The sequence below is a fragment of the Achroia grisella genome, unplaced genomic scaffold, assembly GCF_030625045.1.
Source record: "Achroia grisella isolate CSIRO2021 unplaced genomic scaffold, CSIRO_AGI_Agris_v1 utg2786, whole genome shotgun sequence".
Classification (NCBI taxonomy): Eukaryota; Metazoa; Arthropoda; class Insecta; order Lepidoptera; family Pyralidae; genus Achroia; species Achroia grisella.
In genome coordinates, this window is record NW_026712766.1 from 2,198,654 (window position 1) to 2,218,436 (window position 19,783).

The window sequence follows — 19,783 nt, forward strand, 5'->3', positions numbered from 1 at the left end:
TGACTGAGCATTGATGGAACATTATAGTTACTCCTTATAACATTAGCATTCTGCGAGTGAAAGTCCCATCAAAATCGAGCCAGCCGTTTCAGAGTTTATCAAGAATCATTTATTATATAAGTACCGTATATACTTTCATAAGCATTTAATGATAAGATATTAATTTGAAATTATAAATGATTTAAAATTTTTGTATATCTACAAGACGAAGTTCGATAAATTTTAGCAAGTAAATTGATACTGTGGCCAAATCTATAAGTAACCTACATTTAACGATTACTTAGACGTTAGCTACATTCCGTCAGTTGAAGCTAACGGTCGCAGAGCTTAATTAAACTCACATTTAACTCCGATCCACCTATTATTTGTATAGGATTCAAAATAAGACAAAAAAAATCTCCAACTTTCGTATTGATTGTTACCGATTGTGATTTATGAAATGGATGAAATTAGGTAATTAATAATAATAGGAGTTCCAATTGTATATTATACATATATATTGCTATATCATTCTTTCAAATATCAATAATATATAATACTTGCAACATATAATGTCCAAATGACCATACAAAGTTATGATTATAACATAATAAAGAAAAAATGATTATTATTATTCATTGTAAAATATTATTGATAAAGGACTTGCAATCTGTGAGGTGTATATGTGGGAAATACTAACAGTATACCGTGGTTTTCGTCGCGTTAATTTACAATGATAATGCTGTAAATGTTGATTTAGAATATCATTCATTTTTGTACTAAATTAAAAATCTGTGGGTAGTATACGCAGAGATTGAGTCATTTTTGTAATATTTTTTTTTAATTCAATTAGGTGCTATACTGAAATCAGTGCCAATGTCACATACATGAAATATTAATGAATGATAATGTATAATTCAAGAAGGTGAAAAGATCCGAAACGGTGTAATCCAATATCATTGGATTGTAATTGGTTTCCATGGCGAGTTCACATGATCAAATGTGATCAATCATCCTCTATAATTTGTCCTCATCGTCATCATCATCATCATCATCATCATCCTCGGCAATTATTTTATCATTACATAGTAAAACAAAGTCGCTGTCCCTGTCTGTCTGCCCCTATGTATGCTTAAATCTTAACTACGCAATTGATTTTGAAGCGGTTTTTTTTAAATAAATAGAGTAATTCAAGAGGAAGGTTTATATATGATACATGTAGACCCGTGCGAAGCCGGGGCGAGTATCTCGTTATATAATAAAACAATTACAGGCCAGCATAGTTACACCTTTCAGTTACAAGAGAAAAATAATAATTTGTAAAATAAATGACGATTTATTTTACAAATTATTATTAATAAATTCGATTATTAAATGGGAGAAAGTCATGATTATCTTTGTATCCAAATATAACCTTAAAAAAATTTCAATGTCTTCCGTTTTAATATTACAATAAATCAATAAGATTTATATTTTTCAATAATCTTTACCAATAAAGATTTTACTTGCTCAATGAGAGGTAACTTCCATTAAATATTTATTATTTAAATTTTTATATTGACTCTACCCCCCAATTCAAGGTCACCTCAATTCCCTCATCACCCAATTTGAGCATCATTTTTACATATTACCAATATTTCGACGCCTTTACAAGCATACTCCTATCAACTAATACTCAAATGATAAAATGCATATTGCTATTATTTTTAATTACTATCTGTAAAAATACATCTTGACTACAGTGCAAGAACGTACTTATAGAGTTATTAATCATTTATAAATCTTAAACTTGTCTCTGGAAAGTAAAATCTGTGGAATAAAAAAATAAATTAAAAAAAAAGTGAAATGACACCAAACATGAGCAAAATCGCGCGAAACCTTTTAGGAATAAAAAAAATATATAAAAACATGTTGCTATTAATATATACAAACAATAGCTGTTTGTATTAAAAAAAAAAACAGCAATACATCTTTGTAATAAAAAAAATATCACACAGATTGCAATGTCTTTTACTTGTTAAAGTTGCAAGTAAAGTTATGAGAGTAAAGGTTGTGGCCCGTATATACCGGTGGTTTTGTATCAGCCATCAGGCCGTTGGGCGTGGCATAGCGGGCTGCAGCCGCGCCGAGATTCGGTGGGTCTGTCTATATGTGCCAATTATTTTAGTGCCACTATGTTAACAATCTTGCAATGACATTATTTTTATAAGTTTAGATAAAATTTTATAATTAAGAGAAGATACAGTACTTTAAACTTACAGTATAAAACAGTTGCCGCCGCTGTCTTTTCGCCTAGACCTTTTAAATTATGCAACGGATTTTAATGCAGTTCTCAACAATAGATAGAGTGATTCAAGGAGAAGGTTTATATGTATAATACATGTGTGTTATAGTACAGAACAAGTCGAGAAATTCAAAGATTTATAATGCGTCCGTGTGAAGCCGGGACGATTCGCTAGTTAATATTTTGCTTTGTCAATTTTCACGTCGAAACTATATGACAAAAAAATTGGTGTAAATATCATCATTGGCTTGCTTTTAGCATATTATTTGGTGTCGGCACTATATTTTTTTTAATTTGTAGAACATTGGCGGGAAAATATATTTTTTTAAATAATTAAAATTAAAAACTCTCCGTTAAAATAGTATACGGATATATTAATTTGGCGCAATGAATGCTAGTACATTTTTTTTACATGGTACTAATATTATCTAAGTTATTTAACTGACTTTGCAAAAAATTACGTGATAACGTGATGAACATAGTGTTGTGCTGTTCATGTATATAGGCGACCGTCACCACTCACCATAAAGTGGCTGTCTGCTTGTTTACCATTTACTGTATCTTCTCTTTTTTTATAATTAATGAAGGATGAAATTTCATATGAAAGAAGTTGAAAATTAATACATTAAAAATATTTGAAGGTTCCGTTGAATTAGATAACATAAAAACTTGTACATATATTGTGAATAGATATATTTTGAATATATAGGTATTGGTATCAATATAAATTTTGTTACATTATAAACTACGGAACTGTTAAAAATTTTTAATGTGTAAATTTTATTTAATCTCACTTCGATATTCTGTAGATTTTCTATTCAAGTAGGTATTATAAATTTTGTAATAAAAATAATAAATAAATAATTGATTTTCTCCGACAATCAAAACATATCCAAAGAATATCAAATTGTACAGAAAGGCATAATACAAAAATATACCACACGCGTGTCAGTTAAGTTATGATTTTGTATGATTGAAGTTTTTTTTAGTTTATTCATTTACGGTGGTGAAACCACTGCGTTTAGGATTACGTTGCTTTTATAAATATAACGGTTTAATTATGTAATTATGTTAGTAACAATTGGTAATTATAACAGACTAGCTGTGACCGCGGTTTCACTCGCGCGAAGTTTATAGCCTGTTATTCTGATGCTATATTACTGTAATATTACATCGAAATCCGTTCAGTAGTTTTTACGTGAAAGAGTAACAAACATCCATCCATACTCACAAACTTTCGCGTTTATAATATTAATATTGATTGGTTTGCAATAATGTATGAACTATTTGAGAGCTGCAGATGCGAGCTGAGTTGCAACTGTGAAATGGTCCGTACATAACTGCAAATAAAAAGGAGTTCAATCAGTTTTAAATGGGAATTGTTATTAACATACTTATATAATCGAGTTCCAGTGTTGCATTGAGTGTTTTGTCTCGTATTTTCAGTTAAAAAGCAATCTGAAATCATTATAAAAAATTTAATAATTGTGTTTTTTTCGCCAATTATAATCACATAATTGATTCGCTATTTTGTATAATATCAAATTAATTGATAAATTCGCAATTATAAATTGTATTTGAAATAACGCCTTAGAGCATACGCCAAAGAATACGTAAACTTATAGTTTAGAAAATAATTATCTGAAAATAAATACATTTTTTTATATGTATGCCAAAATCTCCATAGTAATAAATACTGCAACCTTCCACAAAACTTATTTACTATTACAGTATCTTTTAAATTGAATTAAGCTGTACTGAAAGTTTTTTCAAGTAAGGGGGTAATGTTATAGTGTCGATTTTGTAAGCCTCGGTATGTATGTAGAAATATCCGGGTAATCTCTAGAATATCCATTACCCATTTGATAAAAACTCCCCATTTTCAAATACGTTGTTTTAGATGAATTAAGTTTATATTGTGTAGATTGTTTAATTCAGGTGAAGTCGGTACTCTAGTTAGTAATAAGAGTGGCTAAACAAAGATCTAAATTGTGTATTAATAATAATAGGTCCGACTTAAGTAACCTACGTAATATAAACTTTACTTATCTGGAATAAAGTTCGACGTCGTGTGTACGCAAATTCCAGAGTCGGCAACACGGACCTACGTGACACCTCTGGCGTTCATAGATAACCGTTTACCATCAGATGGGCCGTATGCTCGTTTGTCACCTACATAGTATAACAAAGATTGTAACAATTATTATTATTCTTCCTGAAGATTTGAGTACACACGAGATGATCTAGAGCTCTTCCCACCACTGCTCAGATATTGCCCCGATTTTAGCATCGTGTATAAATTGTTTTCCAACAAAAACGAGTATATGGTTTCAGCTTTCATTTTAGTGTATTAAAATGAAAACTGAAAATCATATACTCGTTTTTATTGTAAAACAACGTATAATATATATTTTAATGGTAACAGTGGAGACAGTTGAGTTGACATATTTTTTTCTTTTTTCCGACTACTCTAATGCTGTTGGCCGCAGCTGGCCTTTACAGCTTCACCGGACTTCTTTCGGCTGAAGGCCAACTCCTGACTGTTTTTCGTTACAGTGTACAAAAATAAACTTTAAATATACTAATATTAAGAGTTTCTCAATAATTTTGAATGCTCTAAGGCAATTTCGATTGCAACTAATTTTAATATTTTTTTATATCTCTCTCAATACATTTCTGTTATTGACTCAAAAAAAAAATTATTTTTAAGTAGACTTGAAAAGTGAATCTGAATTTTCCTAAAATTTGTTTTTTCTTTATAATTAATCCAGTATTATATTGAGTGTGGTTCAAAGATTTTACTTTACATAATCATATCACTGTGTATATAATACAATAAGTAAAAATGAATTATTAACAAGTTTCGTTATATGTTTGGAAGTTAAGACCACGAATGTGAAATGTATGTATCACAGTTTTTTTTTGTTGTTAGGTTTTAGAATCCTGGTATTTGTGTACGCTTATTTTTGTAGATTCTTTCGATTTTGGGCCCAGTGCGTAATCTGATTAGTTTATATTGAGCCCAATGGTTTTATAGTTGCTCGACAGTCGCCCGGCGAGCTACGACTAACAGAATTAGTCTAGTTTATTCCGGTTAGTTTTAGCAATGAATGATGAATATCATTGACACCTTTTTTTTATTTACTAATTATTGATTGTGTTAGAATGTATCTTTAAGAAGTAATTTCAATTTAATATTCTCAGTATTTTAGTTTTTTTTTATTATCTTTAGACAGTTGAGAAATTATTTTTTTAATTAATATTTTAAATTTATGCGTACACAATTATATGCCCTATGTCTAAAACTTTACTGTTGAAAATCAGTTGACTAATTTTAGTTGTATTATTTTTTGTTTTCAAGCGCAGTTGCTCTCTTTGCCACTTGTAAATGTAACTTATAGTTCTATATTACTTTGTTATAAGACAGATCCACTGAATGAGGCACAGAACCAAAAGGCCTTAAGCGTAAGCGCGGGTGAACCCTGGCGAGGAGCTTGTATAGTATAGAGCGACGGTTATGTAACCCGCAGACTGCCTTCTTGGACTTGATCCAAATTTTTGGTAAAATAAAGCAAAATATATGTGTTTTTATTACGATATCTTCTTTTATTTCAGACTAGCTACCCACTCGCGTTTAACGCGGGTGCAACCTCAATATACCCAATGTTTCTCTTTTATCTTCAACTGGCGACTCGTCCCGACTTCACACGGTTGCAATCTTAATTTGTATAGAAAAAACCCAATATTTGTCGCTAATAACTAAATCCGTTAAGCATTAGAGTATTTGACATAAGCCATAACAAACGGCAAATGAAATATTTAAACTCAGTCCGCGTTGAGTGTACGCGTTACTAATATAATAAGCCTTGTGCCACTATCAAATCTTGCTAATGTTATTCAATTATTACACAGAGTATACTTACTATCTATATATACAGGAAATAAGTAAATGAAACGACACCTCGTCACATAGTATATAACGCTACAGCGAGGTGATAATTCATTGCGTTACAATAGCATAAGCAGGATAAAACTAGTCTAAATTAATAGAATAAAAGACGAGATATCAGTTAATATAATTTATTAATAATAATAAAATTACAATTAATTTATACAAAGTATTAAAGTCCTTGCAATAACGATAATGGCACTTGTTAGTTACGTACATAATAAAATTGGACAAATATAAACATTATTTAATAACTAATAAAATAATATCGGTTTGAGATTCATTAGAAATTACTTGCGAGTAGGTGCCTATATAATTTGTTTATATATAACGTATACAATATTAGTTATACAATGTAAACATACGACGTCGAAGGGCAGTATTCATAAAACTGAAATTTCCTAAATAATTATGATTTACCATTTCATTTTTATTATATACTATCTACCCGTCCTGGTTACGCACGGGTATACATGTGTTATAGATATAAACCTTCCTCGAATGAATTACTCTATCTGTTGCTGTAAACTGCATTAAAATCCTCAGTGATTAAGAAGATATAAGCGAACAGACAGCGCCGTCGCTTTTTATACTATTTAAATATAAAGAACTATAAATAATCTATAAACATTAGTTTTGTTGAAAGATAAATTAATTAACAGATTAATGTAGATTTTGAATTCGTCACAAAACTTGTGACTATTCCCATCACTTGCCACATAATCTAATTTCTCCCCCGGGAGTGTGTTATGTATCGTGATTTCTGAACGCATCTATTTCGATATGTTACCGAACGTCAAAATCCTGTAACCTTTACTGATATATTGTTTGAGAGAATTCTTAATAAAAGTATCTAATAATTATCATCGTTTCGTATTATTTAAAATAACAGTAGAATAGTGACAGTGACATTTCTTGACCATTGACCTTTGATGTTTAGGGTCGTCTACAATTTGGGTGACAATTTATGTATGCCCCAAACATAAATGTGACAAAATAATAAAATAACAATTACTCAATGGCAGATTTTGAAACCTAAGATTAACCTATGTTGTAAAAGGCAACCAACATATACCTAGATGTAAAACATATATGCCAATGTATATACAAACGTTTAGTTTATAACCAATCTAGATTAGGGGAAAGGGAATTGTTAGTTATATGGACTGATAACACCATTGCTAGCAATGTACCATGTCAGGTTGACATCCACACGGTTCCCCCTGGAAACCATCGTGATAAATTCCTAGTAAATTTACCACGATGGGCTAACTGACCTGACTTCATGCTCATCCTATGATCCTCCACTGGTGCCCCGCCAGCGTAAATCATTAGCGCAGGCGGGTAAACCATATCATTATCATCCATTAAAAAGATTAATCTAGATTGTCCCAAGCTCCCATATACTATCTCTTGAAGAAGTATTGAGATTCTTGTATTCACACAAACTATAAGAACTATATTACTGTAAAATGAACATAAGTTTTAAAAACAATGTATCGTGTATTCGTGTTTTATCCAGTCCAACTATTAATTACTTAGTCCAGCTTATTGCTGTTGCATGCCTACTATTAAGTAGGGATGTGACATTTTACATGAAGAGTCGATTTATTGAATCGAATAAAAAATAATCGATTTTTTGGGCATTATCAGTTAATATCAGGCAAAAATATTTACACCAGATTTTGGGCCTTTCATCTGTGAGTGATTTATTATTATTTTTAAGGCCACAAGTTGATTTTGTTTATTTAGATCCTCAAGTGATTTTTATAGCTGTAAAGTCATTAAATTGATCCTATGTTTATTAGATCACTACGTTGGATGAATAAAATCGTATATTGATTAATCGATTTATTATCTTAAAATCGATGAAAGTTTTCTATAATCGAGAATGTATTCACATCCCTACAGTGAGAAGGTACGCAGGTTACATGATGACGCACGGCATCGCGCAGCAGAGCGGCAGGCAGATCGGTACTGCGGTCTTCTTCTCAGAGTGCTTCTCCTTGCTTCGCGCCCCGGATTCGTATTCGTACATGCCTCGGCCGGATGCGTACGCGCCGCCACCTTGCATCGCCTGCACATAACAGTAACATTAGGGTGGAGAGGGGATTGATTGGAACAATGTAGGTTAAGGATCTTATTGACCATCCCAGCAATGTACCATGTCAGGTTGACATCCACGCGGTTCTACCTGGTGATATCCCTATTCCTGGCATCGTAATAAATTCTTGATAAATTTGTCACGATGGACTAACTGACCTGACCTCATTTTCATATTATCATCCTCCACTGGCGCCGGCGGTGCATTATTTCAATATCGTCCATAAAAAATGTATTAACTGATGACAGTTGATAATCCATTATCAACGTATGGTACACTGACAATGGGGTCAGGTTGACCTCCACGTAGTTTCTTCTGGAACCCATCGTGATAAATTCTTGGTGAAATTATCACGATATGCTAACTGACCTGACTTCATTCCAATGTTGTCATCCCCCGCTAGCGTATACCGTTAGCACAAGCGGCTGCGTACTTCCTTAATCATCATCATCAATAGAGGAGCACGAGTTCATTAAGAGAGGAAGACAAGTACATTCAGAGAGGCAGACGAGTTCATTGAGAGAGAAAGACGAGTTTATTGAGAGAGGACGACTCATCGTCCTCTCTCAATAAACTCGTCTTTCTTTCTTTCTTCATACAGAGAGGAGGACGTGATCATTGAGCCTGTAATTGAGTCTGTAATAGACCGACATGAATAACAATATTTTGGTTTCATTCAATTTGTAATATATAAAAGGGTACACTCACACTAGATTGGTAACCAGCAGCTTCTTTCTTCACAAAAGGCGTGTGCCCCGGCGGGTAGTAGACCGCGGGGCCTGCCACGTTCTTGCTGCCGCCGGCGGGCACTAGCGGCCTGACTGGGCCGGCAGCGGTGTTGTTCTGCTCTTGAGTAGACCGCTCGTGTGTCACCTCTACCTTACGGCGGACAAGACCGTCCGGTTGCGTTGGGTATCTCTGTAAATAAATGGACAATTTTTTTCTTTATACATGATATATTGACGTGATATACATGATATATTGATGATATATTGACGGTCTCAGTGCTATTTACTTCCGACGGGTAGGCTGCTTCTACGGCTGCGCAATAATCTATAAGTTTGTAAACGTAGGTAATCAGCGTTTTTTTTTTTAATTAGTCTGTGCCGGAAAGGTTGTTATTGAGGTTCTCTGTAAATCTTCCCATAGTATAAAACAAAGTCGAATCCGCTGTTTTTTCGCTTAGATCTTTTAAATTAAGCAACGGATTTTAATGCAGTTTTCAGCAATAGATTCAGTGATTCAAAAGGAAGGTTTATATACCCACCCTGGGTATCTAGTATTATTTATAAGTAGTTATGTGAGTATTTTAATAAAATAGAAGTACATTCGAATGTTAGAATGTTATATTGAAGTTATTTAAAAAGTCATACTAACCGCTTCAGGGAAGTCAGCCAGCAGGTCGTCCAGCTTCTTGGGCGGCTGCTGCGTGCCGGCGGAGGGCGTGGAGGGGCGCGGGAAGGGCCCCGGGGTGGGGGAGGGGGACGGCGAGGGGCCCCGGGGACCCGTGCCCGGGTAACGCTGCGTCGAGTTCTGCGACGAGTATGTCGTCTCGCTGTACTTGTATGTCGTTGGGCTCTAATGAATAAAAACAAAATAAATTGGTCGTTAAATACAGTATTGGATAATAATATGTATTATTGTATATAATTCTTATGCGTGTGTTTGTCACCTAAATCCTCCCAAACGGTTGGACCGATTTGACTAAAATTTTGTGTGTATATTTTGACGGTTTTAGGATGGTTTGAAAACATTTGTACCCGGTATTTTTTTAGTGGGCCACCCACATCATTTAGGTATTGAATATTAGTTAGAAAATGAGATAACGACATATTTTCACACCTACCGAGTATACCTATAAAATATGAACAAAATCTGTTTATTAGTTCAGTAGGATTTAATCGCGCATATACATATACAGATTTACATCACGCATATTTTTAATATTTCACTATAAAATATTATTATTTTACATTATGACATAATACAACAGATTTCATGATTTTATGTAAAAAATGAAAGAAAAAAAAATTAAATTTTACGGAATGAATTACCCCTGCTTTTTAGTCTTTTTAGTTCAGAGGAGGAATTTTAAGGACAAAATGGGAGTCCTGTCGTATCAAGAATTAAAGAGCATGATGGAAGATCGCGGAAAGTGGCAAGAGCTCCACCGACAAGAGCGTAGCTCTTAAATTATGAATGAATGAATTTAGTTCAGAATAATGGTCTAAATTCGAAGTTTCCGTATATATGTGTATATATGAAACGAAACAACTCACATAAGTCGTATGTCCAGGGTGCGGATCGTGCGGTGTCAGCAGCTTGGTCTCGTTGGCTGGGGTCGGGTATACCACGCGCTCGTTCGTGTGTTCTGCAATGACAAACAGACAAACATATGTACACAACCTTCAAAAAATCATATTGTTACAGTTGTTTTCGAGTTACCTATAAGAATTACGCGTTGAAAGTAATTTAGCTTTATTAAATAACTAAAGGGGTGGTTAGTAATGTGAACTAGTTTGTTAATTTATACCGTTATTAGCAATGGATTCTGTCGGGTCGACCTCCACGCGAATCCCTCTGGAATCCATCGTAGTCAATTTAGAGTAAATTCCACACGATGGGCTAATTAAATTCCAATCCACGTAGAGGTCGACTTGACATAGTATATTGCCAATGGGGTTAATAGCCTCATTATTAACAATCCCTTACATCAAATCCCTATTTATTTTATTGAGGGGTTAGGGCTATTGTCAGGGGCTTAGACCTGTAGCACTGCGACCTACGTAAATCTATTGTGCTCGCCCTTTTTCAGAGTTCGCTACCTAGACCCGTCAGGGACAAGAATTGAAGGATATTCTTAGGAGCGATGGGTTTTATCTCCTCAGGATAGAGTGTAAACTTTCCAAAGGAGATATTTAGTTTCTACATGAGTGAGCTACAACCACATAGGATGTGTAGTGGCGTTTCCTCTTCAGCTTGGCAAAATCTACTTTAAATAAATAAATAACTTTGGACAATTAACACAGCGCCATCTAGTCCCATGGTAAGCAGTGCTTATGTTATGGATACTAAATAAAGAAAAAGAAAGAAATAAAGAAAATTGTTTATTTGGTACACTGAAAATAATTTTTAAAATAACTAACATAAATACTCATATATGTTTTATTTTTAATAAATACATACATAATATACATAGAAAACACCCAGACCGATACAAACAACATATTGATGAATACTGTGTGCACCGAGCGAGGAATCGAACCCGAGACCACCAGAAGTAAAACGGTGTGCTAAACCACTAGACTACCGGGGCCGTCAAATCCTTAAATAAACTCACCATCGGTGGTGGCCACTTGTCTGTACTCCCGGATGTGTGAGTTGCAGTGCGAGCAGTGCTGGCAGCCACCGGGACCTGTAGGGCCCACGGGCACCGGGGCCGGCTGCAGTGTGTTTGATGACGATCTGCAAGTAAGTGGTTATGGTCAAACTTTGAAATGGTATAGATCAGTGATTCCCAAATTGGCCTATATCGTCCCCCAGGGGCAAATGACAGACTGCAAGGGGTCTACGACAGCGGTCATCTTGTTTTTACTTTATATTTTTAACACGAAACTTTACTAAAGTTAGAAAGTTACAAAAAATCAATACCAGGTAAGAATAATGAAAAAATCAATACAAATAAGAATTGGGGTTCTACCCAAAACCGAAAAATATGGCAAGGGGTCTACGACACAAAAAAGTTAGGGAACCTCTGGTATAGATGGTAAAGGACCAACAGTGAACTAGTGAACTAGAACTCACGATTACTGCTTCGTAAAAGCATAGCCAGATCATTTGTATAAATATGAATAAATAAAAATTGAAGTGTTCACTTATTTGTTGTCTTATACGTGTGTGGCATTTTTTTAATGGGTGATAATGGAGTGGTGCGTTTGCCTGCGGTAACGGTATACTGACGGGACACTAGTGCAGGATGAGTATAAGGTGAGGTAAGGTGAGTCTGTGGTAAATTCACTATGAATTTATCACGATGGTTTCCAGCAAACATATTACAAGAGAGATGAAAGACGACTGCATGCAACTGAAATGCGAATGTTGAGGTGGATGTGGGGTGTGACCATTCTTGTCACACCACACATCCACCTCAACAAGATAATCATAAGATAAAGAATGAATACATTAGAAGAAGTATGAAAGCGGCGCCGGTATCAGAGAGGTTGTAGAGTAATCGTCTATCATGGTATGGACATGTAATGCGTAGGAATGAGGATAATATTTTAAGGAAGGTGTTACATATGGATGTGGTGCTTTATGTACACCAAACTATTCGGCCGGCACGGTTATAGCGTAGCGTCAGTAGGACAATGATTGCTGTTGTGAATTTAATAGTGATAATGATGGTTATAAGGGCAGAGGAAGGCCGAAAAAGAGATGGATGGACTGTGTGAAAGATGATATGGTAAGAAAGGAAGTAAATAACGCGATGACTACGAATAGGGATGAATGGAAGAGAAAAACATATTACGCCGACCACAAATAAATGGGATAAGAAAGCAGCAGATGATGATAGTTTCTAGGAAACAGGGAACCACGATATGGTAATGTAACTGTTATTTTGTACCGAACGCACACGGTCCGGGAGGCGCAAGGGGATATTACCCACAACACGTGGAGTTGTGGGTAACGATCCGATATTTTTATTTTCGGTAGCCACAACTCCACCGTTAGCACAGCACCATTCCATTATTAAGAGATTGCTTTGAGGGATTAGGCCGTCTATTGTTTTTTTTTCTTTTTAGTAATTATTTGTTTTTTTTATGCACAATAAAGAGTTTTATTATTATTACATAGTATAAAATAAACTCGCTGTCGCTGTCCGTCCGTCCCTATGTATGATTCAAGATTCAAGATTCAAGATTCTTTATTTGTAAAACATGCGTGATTACATAAGTAGATGATATACATACAAGGAATTTGTCCGACATGTTTAGCCTAGATGGCATACAATATATTTAAATGCTACAATAAAATATTAAATTTAAATGTTAAACAATAATAAAAAAGAATGATGTCATAATAATACAAAAACTACAACTTAAGTATATGCACAACAATATAAAATTAATAAAACATTTCGTCAAATTTATCATCTAAAATATGCTTAAATCTTTAAAACCACGCTACGGATTTTGAAGCGTTATCTTTTAATAGATAGATTTTAACAATGAGTTAATTAACATAAGTTTATGGTTATCCGACCATCCTCGTAAAACGTATCAAAGAGTCTGTACTAGACATCATTACATAGTATAAAACAAAGTCGCTGTATGCTTAAATCTTTAAAACCACGCTACGGATTGAAGTGATTCAAGAGGAAGGTTTATATATATAATACATGTACACCCGTGCGAAGCCGGAGCGAGTAGATAGTCATTCATGAGAAGTACTCACGTGCGCAGATTCTCAGCACGGCTGACATACGTGTGCTGGTGGTCAGCGTGCGACGGTAACGGTACGGTGGTGGGGTCCTGGTCTGCAGGCACCTCGTATGTGTACGTCTTCACAGTCGTAGTCACCTTGTTCATGGGCGTGCTTGAACGGGACAACTATCGACATAAACTAGGTTTTATATTGTAGTTTCTTGATGGTATACAACAATTATTAGAATAGAATAGGATAACTATAATGGAATGGAATAGAACAGAATATAATAGATGGAATAATAATCTCAGAACAATTCATACAGCGCCATCTAGACCCAAGTTAAGCTAGCTAAAGCTTGTGTTATGGGTACTAGATAACTGATACAAATACATAGATATATTTTTTCGTATATAATATTCATACATACATACATAGAAAAGACCATACCAATACAAACAATCATACTCATGAATATAAATGTATGTGCCGTGCGAGGAATCGAACCCGCGATCATCGGAAAGTATAGTAAGATCATCGGAAGTAAGGCGGTGTGCCAAACCACTAGACCACCGAGGCCGTCAAATATGGAATATGAATAGAATGGAATAGAACGGAATAGAATGAAATTGAATGAAATGGAATAGAATTAATAGATTTTTTTCTAATAAACCTAATTTTAATTATTTTTGTAGTCTCAGTTTTTTTTAATCTACTATTCATAAACCTGTCTCATATCAAGAGGAAGGAGCAGGAAACTTGCATGTTGCTCTTTTAAATAATTGTAGTAACTTTCATTTTTAAGTTGAAATGTGAATACAAACTGTCAACTAGCACTAATTTATTATTTGGCGCTGTGTGAAAATATATTTTTTATAGAAATCCTCGAAGACAACATCTTTGAACTCAGTCCTATAATATAGATGGTATTGGTAGTATAGTCCTCCCTCCGATCGATCCCCCGTCCAATTCAAACGGGGATCGATATTACGACGGCCTGAGCCGAGGATCGAACCCCTAGCGGTGCCCTCAGACTAAAGTCGTATCCCTCAGGCGGGAGTTGGCCTTCAGCCGCTCCATAAGTCCTTCCGCGGGTTTGGAGTGCCATCTGCACTCGCCCCCTATCGTCCGGTGAAGCTGTAAAGGCCAGCTGCGGCCAACAGCATTAGAGTAGTCCGAAAAAAAAAGTAATAAATGAACTCACCGTGCCGGTGTTGGGTTGTTGGTGGCAGTGGGAGCAGACGGCTGGTGGTACGATCTGTGGCACAGCTGGTGATATCTGCGACGGTACCACACGCGACTCTGTGAAATATATTGTTTATTCAAAATACCATAATTATCAGTATATACAGAATTAGTCAGAAATGGCCTAGTACTGTATTGTAACTTGTAATTAATAGTAAAGGTAATTGATCACCAAAGTATTATTCCTGACAGCACTTTATTTTTTCATAAATAATTAAATAAAATAAATATTTTTTGGTATTCAATAAAAAAAAATTAACGTCCTCGATTAGAGGAATGGTAAGTAGACTTGTAATATACAAAAAAAAATTATAACTAACCTGTCTTCTCTTCTCGATACATCTCCTGTCGCACCTCGGCCGCTCGGGAGACTGTAGGCGGCGGGCTGGACCCCCATGAGGACGATTCCACGCGTTCCTCGTGACGCAACGTGGAGTACCCACTGGAGGGAGCCTTTAGTGGAGTCCTGCATGACATGAGGGTAGAATATATCTAAATATGTATAACTCAAAGGTGAGTGAGATAGTGATCTATCAACGCACAGCTCAACCCACTGGACGGATCGGGCTGAAATTTGGCATGCAGGTAGATGTTATGACGTAGGCATCCGCTAAGAAAGGATTTTGATTAATTTTACCCCCAAGGGGACAAAATAGGGGATGAAAGTTTGTATGAAACTTTGTAAATTTTAAACCGATCGAGCTGAGACTTTGCATGTATAAATCTACTATGACATAGGCATCCCCTAAGAAAAGATTTTGATAAATTCCACCCCTAAGGGGATAAATTAACGCGGGCGAAGCCGCGGGCAAAAGCTAGTTTATTTATATACGCTTTAATACACAAATCCATAGTTCCTTACTAATATAATAACTGTAAAAGTAGGGATGTTTGTTACGCTTTCACGCAAAAACTACTGAACTGATCATCATGAAATTTTGTACACATGTTCTTGGAGGTATTAGAATGAACATAGGATACTTTTTATTAAAAAAAACTAATATTTTTTACTTAATGGACTCAATGCGAGAGAAGCCGCGGGTAATTTTTTTATACTACGTAGGTGTCAAATCTATATATGGCGAAGTTAACGCCAGTTATATAGGTATATTTACAATAAGGGAAACTGAGATCGCAAGTGGCGAATTATAATTAACAAACATACTTACATGTTAAAAATGCATATTAATGTATTTATAATGTTTAATTTATTAACTCACCCTCGCCTGTAGTCGAAAGATGAGCTTTCAGCGGTGTCGGAGGTGTATCCACCTGAAACAATATAAAACTTCTTCTAGTATAACTATAATTTTATTGTAGTTTTGTGTATAATTTACACTGTTTTAAGAATTTTTTACAGTTGTTTAAATTTGTACTACAACTTATTATCTTATTATTAATATTATAAACACGAAAGTTTGTGAGTATGGATGGATGTTTGTTACTCTATCACGCAAAAACTGAACGGATTTTGATGAAACTTTACAGTAATATAGCTTATAAATTAGAATAACATATAGGCTATAAACATGTGAGTGAAACCGCGGGCACAACTAATTTTATATATAAAGTTTTCGTTCCCATACTCCTCCGAAACGGCTTGATCGATTCTCATGAAATTTTGTGAGCGTAGGTCTGAGAATCGGCCAACATCTATTTTTCATTCCCCTAAATGTTAGGGGTAGTCCACCCCTAAAATTTTTTTTTTAAGGCAAAACAACGTTTTTTGGGAACAGCTAGTATTATATAAACAGGATATTTAGCGTAATAATATTATCACTTTTATTGTATATATTTTTTTCTTTATGTCTGTGCGTTTGTGCGTTAATGTAAAAACGGCTTAACCGAATTGGGTGCGGTTTTCACTGATGTATTGTATGTAGCCTCGGGCTCAATAATAATAGAGATCTCTATTATTATTCATGGGAAGAAGGTATGTTTATTTCTAATGATGGTCAAGTTGATTACGGGAGATTACGGGGAGGTGATATTTGGGGGTATAGAAAAGTATAATTATTAATCTTAATCTTATTCTAAATATATATAACTCAAAGGTGACTGACATAGTGATCTATCAACGCACAGCCCAAACCACTGGACGGATCGGGCTGAAATTTGGCATGCAGGTAGATGTTATGACGTAGGCATCCGCTAACAAAGGATTTTGATTAATTCTAAACCCAAGGGGATAAAATAGGGGACGAAAATTTGTAAGAAACTTTGTCAATTTCAAACCGATCGGGCTGAGACTTTACATGCATAAAGCTACTATGACGTAGGTATCCCCTAAGAAAGGATTTTGATGAATTCCACCCTTAAGATGATAAATTAACGCGAGCGAAGTCGCGGGCAAAAGCTAGTAATATTATAAACGCGAAAGTTTGTGAGTATGGATGTTACTGAACGGATTTGATGTAACTTTACAGTATTATAGCTTATGCATCAGAATAACATATAGGTTGTAATTTAAAAAGAAATGAAGTAAATTGAGTAGTGTAATGCAGACGAAGTTGCGCGGGCCAGCTAGTATAACTATAAAAAAGTGACTACATACTTTTATATAACTGCCTCTCCTGGTCCTTCTGCAGATCGTCCAGAAGTGAATCCAATTCCTCTACGTTGTGCGAGAGGTCCTTCGTTACCTTGGAACTCTTCACTTTCGTATACCCTGAAATAAAAATATAATTGCTGAAATATGATACGATATCATATCAGAAATACCACGCTGGAAGGTGATTCCACAATATAATTGCGAATTCACGAGGAATTCATAAGGTTGATTTCCAAGGGAAACCGAGTGGTGGTCAATTTGACAATGTACCACAAATTGCTAGAAATGGGGTCATCAGTCCACATTACCAACAATTCCATTTCCCCTCCAATATTCACATTAATAATTAATGTATCTTTAATCTTTAAAAAAAATTGGCTTTCTGCACTAGTTATTTATAAAATTCAACTGTACAAAGAGGATAATAAGTTGGTAGTGACCACAGAGCCAGATGAGGTACCTCTGGTTTTTTTTGTATCAATTACCTGGCGTTGAATTAGTGACAGTCTCGTAGTTGTAAGTCCTGGTGCCAGTGGACCCATTAAGTGCCGGCAGCTCCCTCTCTTCCCTCTCGTAGTAATATGAACTGGATTCTGAAGACTTGGGCACCGTTTTCGGGGGAATTGTGTATTCCTGTAATATATTGAAGATGAGTCGATGCACAGCATAAGGCAACTGATGTAATCGTTTCACGCTATTTAGATTTAGTTGGATCAAGTTAGTTTTAGAATTACACGTTACTGATAACTCCGAAAAAAAAAGACCACAGATCTTTAGCTCATTCGTATGAACAATCAAAATTTGAAAAAATGTTCAAGACATTGAAAATTAACAAGTTTTCAGAATAACGAAAGGAATATTCATATTGACTATAATAGAGTAGTACTCTTCGGACTATAATAGAATAGACTACTCGGACATATTCCTCTTAAATTATGAATTCCAAAAAACAGCAATATTCATAATATTAATACTAGATTTAAACACAAACTTGCTGTCCTCAAGTATCGTTTAGAAAAAGTCAATAGGTCTTTTATGGGAATAGGTATAAAATTTTACAATAAGATACAAAAGGATATATTGGAATTACCCTTAAATAAATTCAAAACATCTGTTAAATCATATTTACTGAGCAAGGCCTATTACTCGCTAAACGATAACTTGAATGACGAGCGTGCATGGCAATAGTTTTCATGTTCGGGATTTTCATTTAATGTTAGACATAGACACCTAAATAAACTGGATTTTTAAAAAAAAGTAATTCAATTGAGTTTATTGCCAGTTCTTCTCAATTGGATCTATATACCGAACTGGACGGTAGGGAAAAAAATTATAATGTAAAAACTTGACGTTCATAAGCGGCTAAAATGTCCTACATGAATAAATGATTTTTGAATTTGAATGAAATCAAACATTATCTTACTTCAACAGTGTGTAGATCTTTTCTGTCGTATTTGCCGGAGGGGTGTTTCTCTTCTTTGTACTCGTAGTGGTACTCCCGGGAGCCGGAACCGCGCCCCAACGAGTCTAGCTTGCTGCCCTTCGGCAGTAGGTCGCTTTTTATCATATCTGTAATAGAAGAATAGTCTGATTATTGTGGGCCAGTTAGAATTATTAGGATTGGGTCGCGAGAAGAGCATGGTAACTCTCCCATTCCTTTTCTGCGCTTGACCGCGTCGCCTAGGGCCCCATAGCTTTCCCCCCACCTCTGGGCATATCTTTGCGCACAGGTATAATAAGAACCAAACCAACCAACAAACTAATTACAAGTTTGAATATAAAATACAACCTATGTCGCGGATATGTACTGAGGAGTCCTTGTCCTCCTGTAAGATCGACGACATCACGAAGGTGGCCGAGAGTGGATGGATGCGAAAGGCGGAAATTTGCATGTGGTGGATAGATACAGGCTGAAATAATGATGAATTATGGTGACAAACTATGTCATTCTGATTAGTCCCATTCAAATTGGTTCGAACTCGGTTCAAACCTGTGGCAGTGCTCTCAAACTAAAGTCACATCTGTCGAGCAGGCGCTTACCTTCAGCTGCTCGATAAGTTCTGCCGTGGGTTTTGAGTGTTCTACACTCGCCTACATTTTTGTCCTATTAAGTTTAAATGCAGCTGCGGACAATAGCATTGGAAGTATTCGAACATCAAAACCTCAAATGGCCGTGGTAAATGTCATGCGTATGGGTAAGGGTATTGTTAGTAATATGTGCAAATGATCCCATTGCTAGCATTGTAC

The 19,783-nt window shown here is 35.3% G+C and overlaps 1 protein-coding gene across 1 annotated transcript in view; it reads right to left on the reverse strand.

Annotated features, from left to right (window-relative positions):
- Nucleotides 1-7,930: 7,930 nt before the first annotated feature.
- The window catches only part of LOC131843100 (mucin-5AC), a 62,505-nt gene continuing 50,652 nt past the window's right edge, over nt 7,931-19,783 (reverse strand). The window contains exons 3-14 of the mRNA XM_059191695.1: nt 18,960-19,105; nt 18,022-18,169; nt 17,540-17,653; nt 16,206-16,257; nt 15,306-15,451; nt 14,945-15,042; nt 13,771-13,925; nt 11,657-11,781; nt 10,596-10,687; nt 9,694-9,894; nt 9,025-9,234; nt 7,931-8,289 (exon numbers count right to left, since the gene is read on the reverse strand). Of these exons, the coding sequence (XP_059047678.1) occupies nt 8,140-8,289; nt 9,025-9,234; nt 9,694-9,894; nt 10,596-10,687; nt 11,657-11,781; nt 13,771-13,925; nt 14,945-15,042; nt 15,306-15,451; nt 16,206-16,257; nt 17,540-17,653; nt 18,022-18,169; nt 18,960-19,105 (1,637 nt within the window). The 3' untranslated portion in view covers nt 7,931-8,139. The remainder of the gene's footprint in view (nt 8,290-9,024; nt 9,235-9,693; nt 9,895-10,595; nt 10,688-11,656; nt 11,782-13,770; nt 13,926-14,944; nt 15,043-15,305; nt 15,452-16,205; nt 16,258-17,539; nt 17,654-18,021; nt 18,170-18,959; nt 19,106-19,783) is intronic.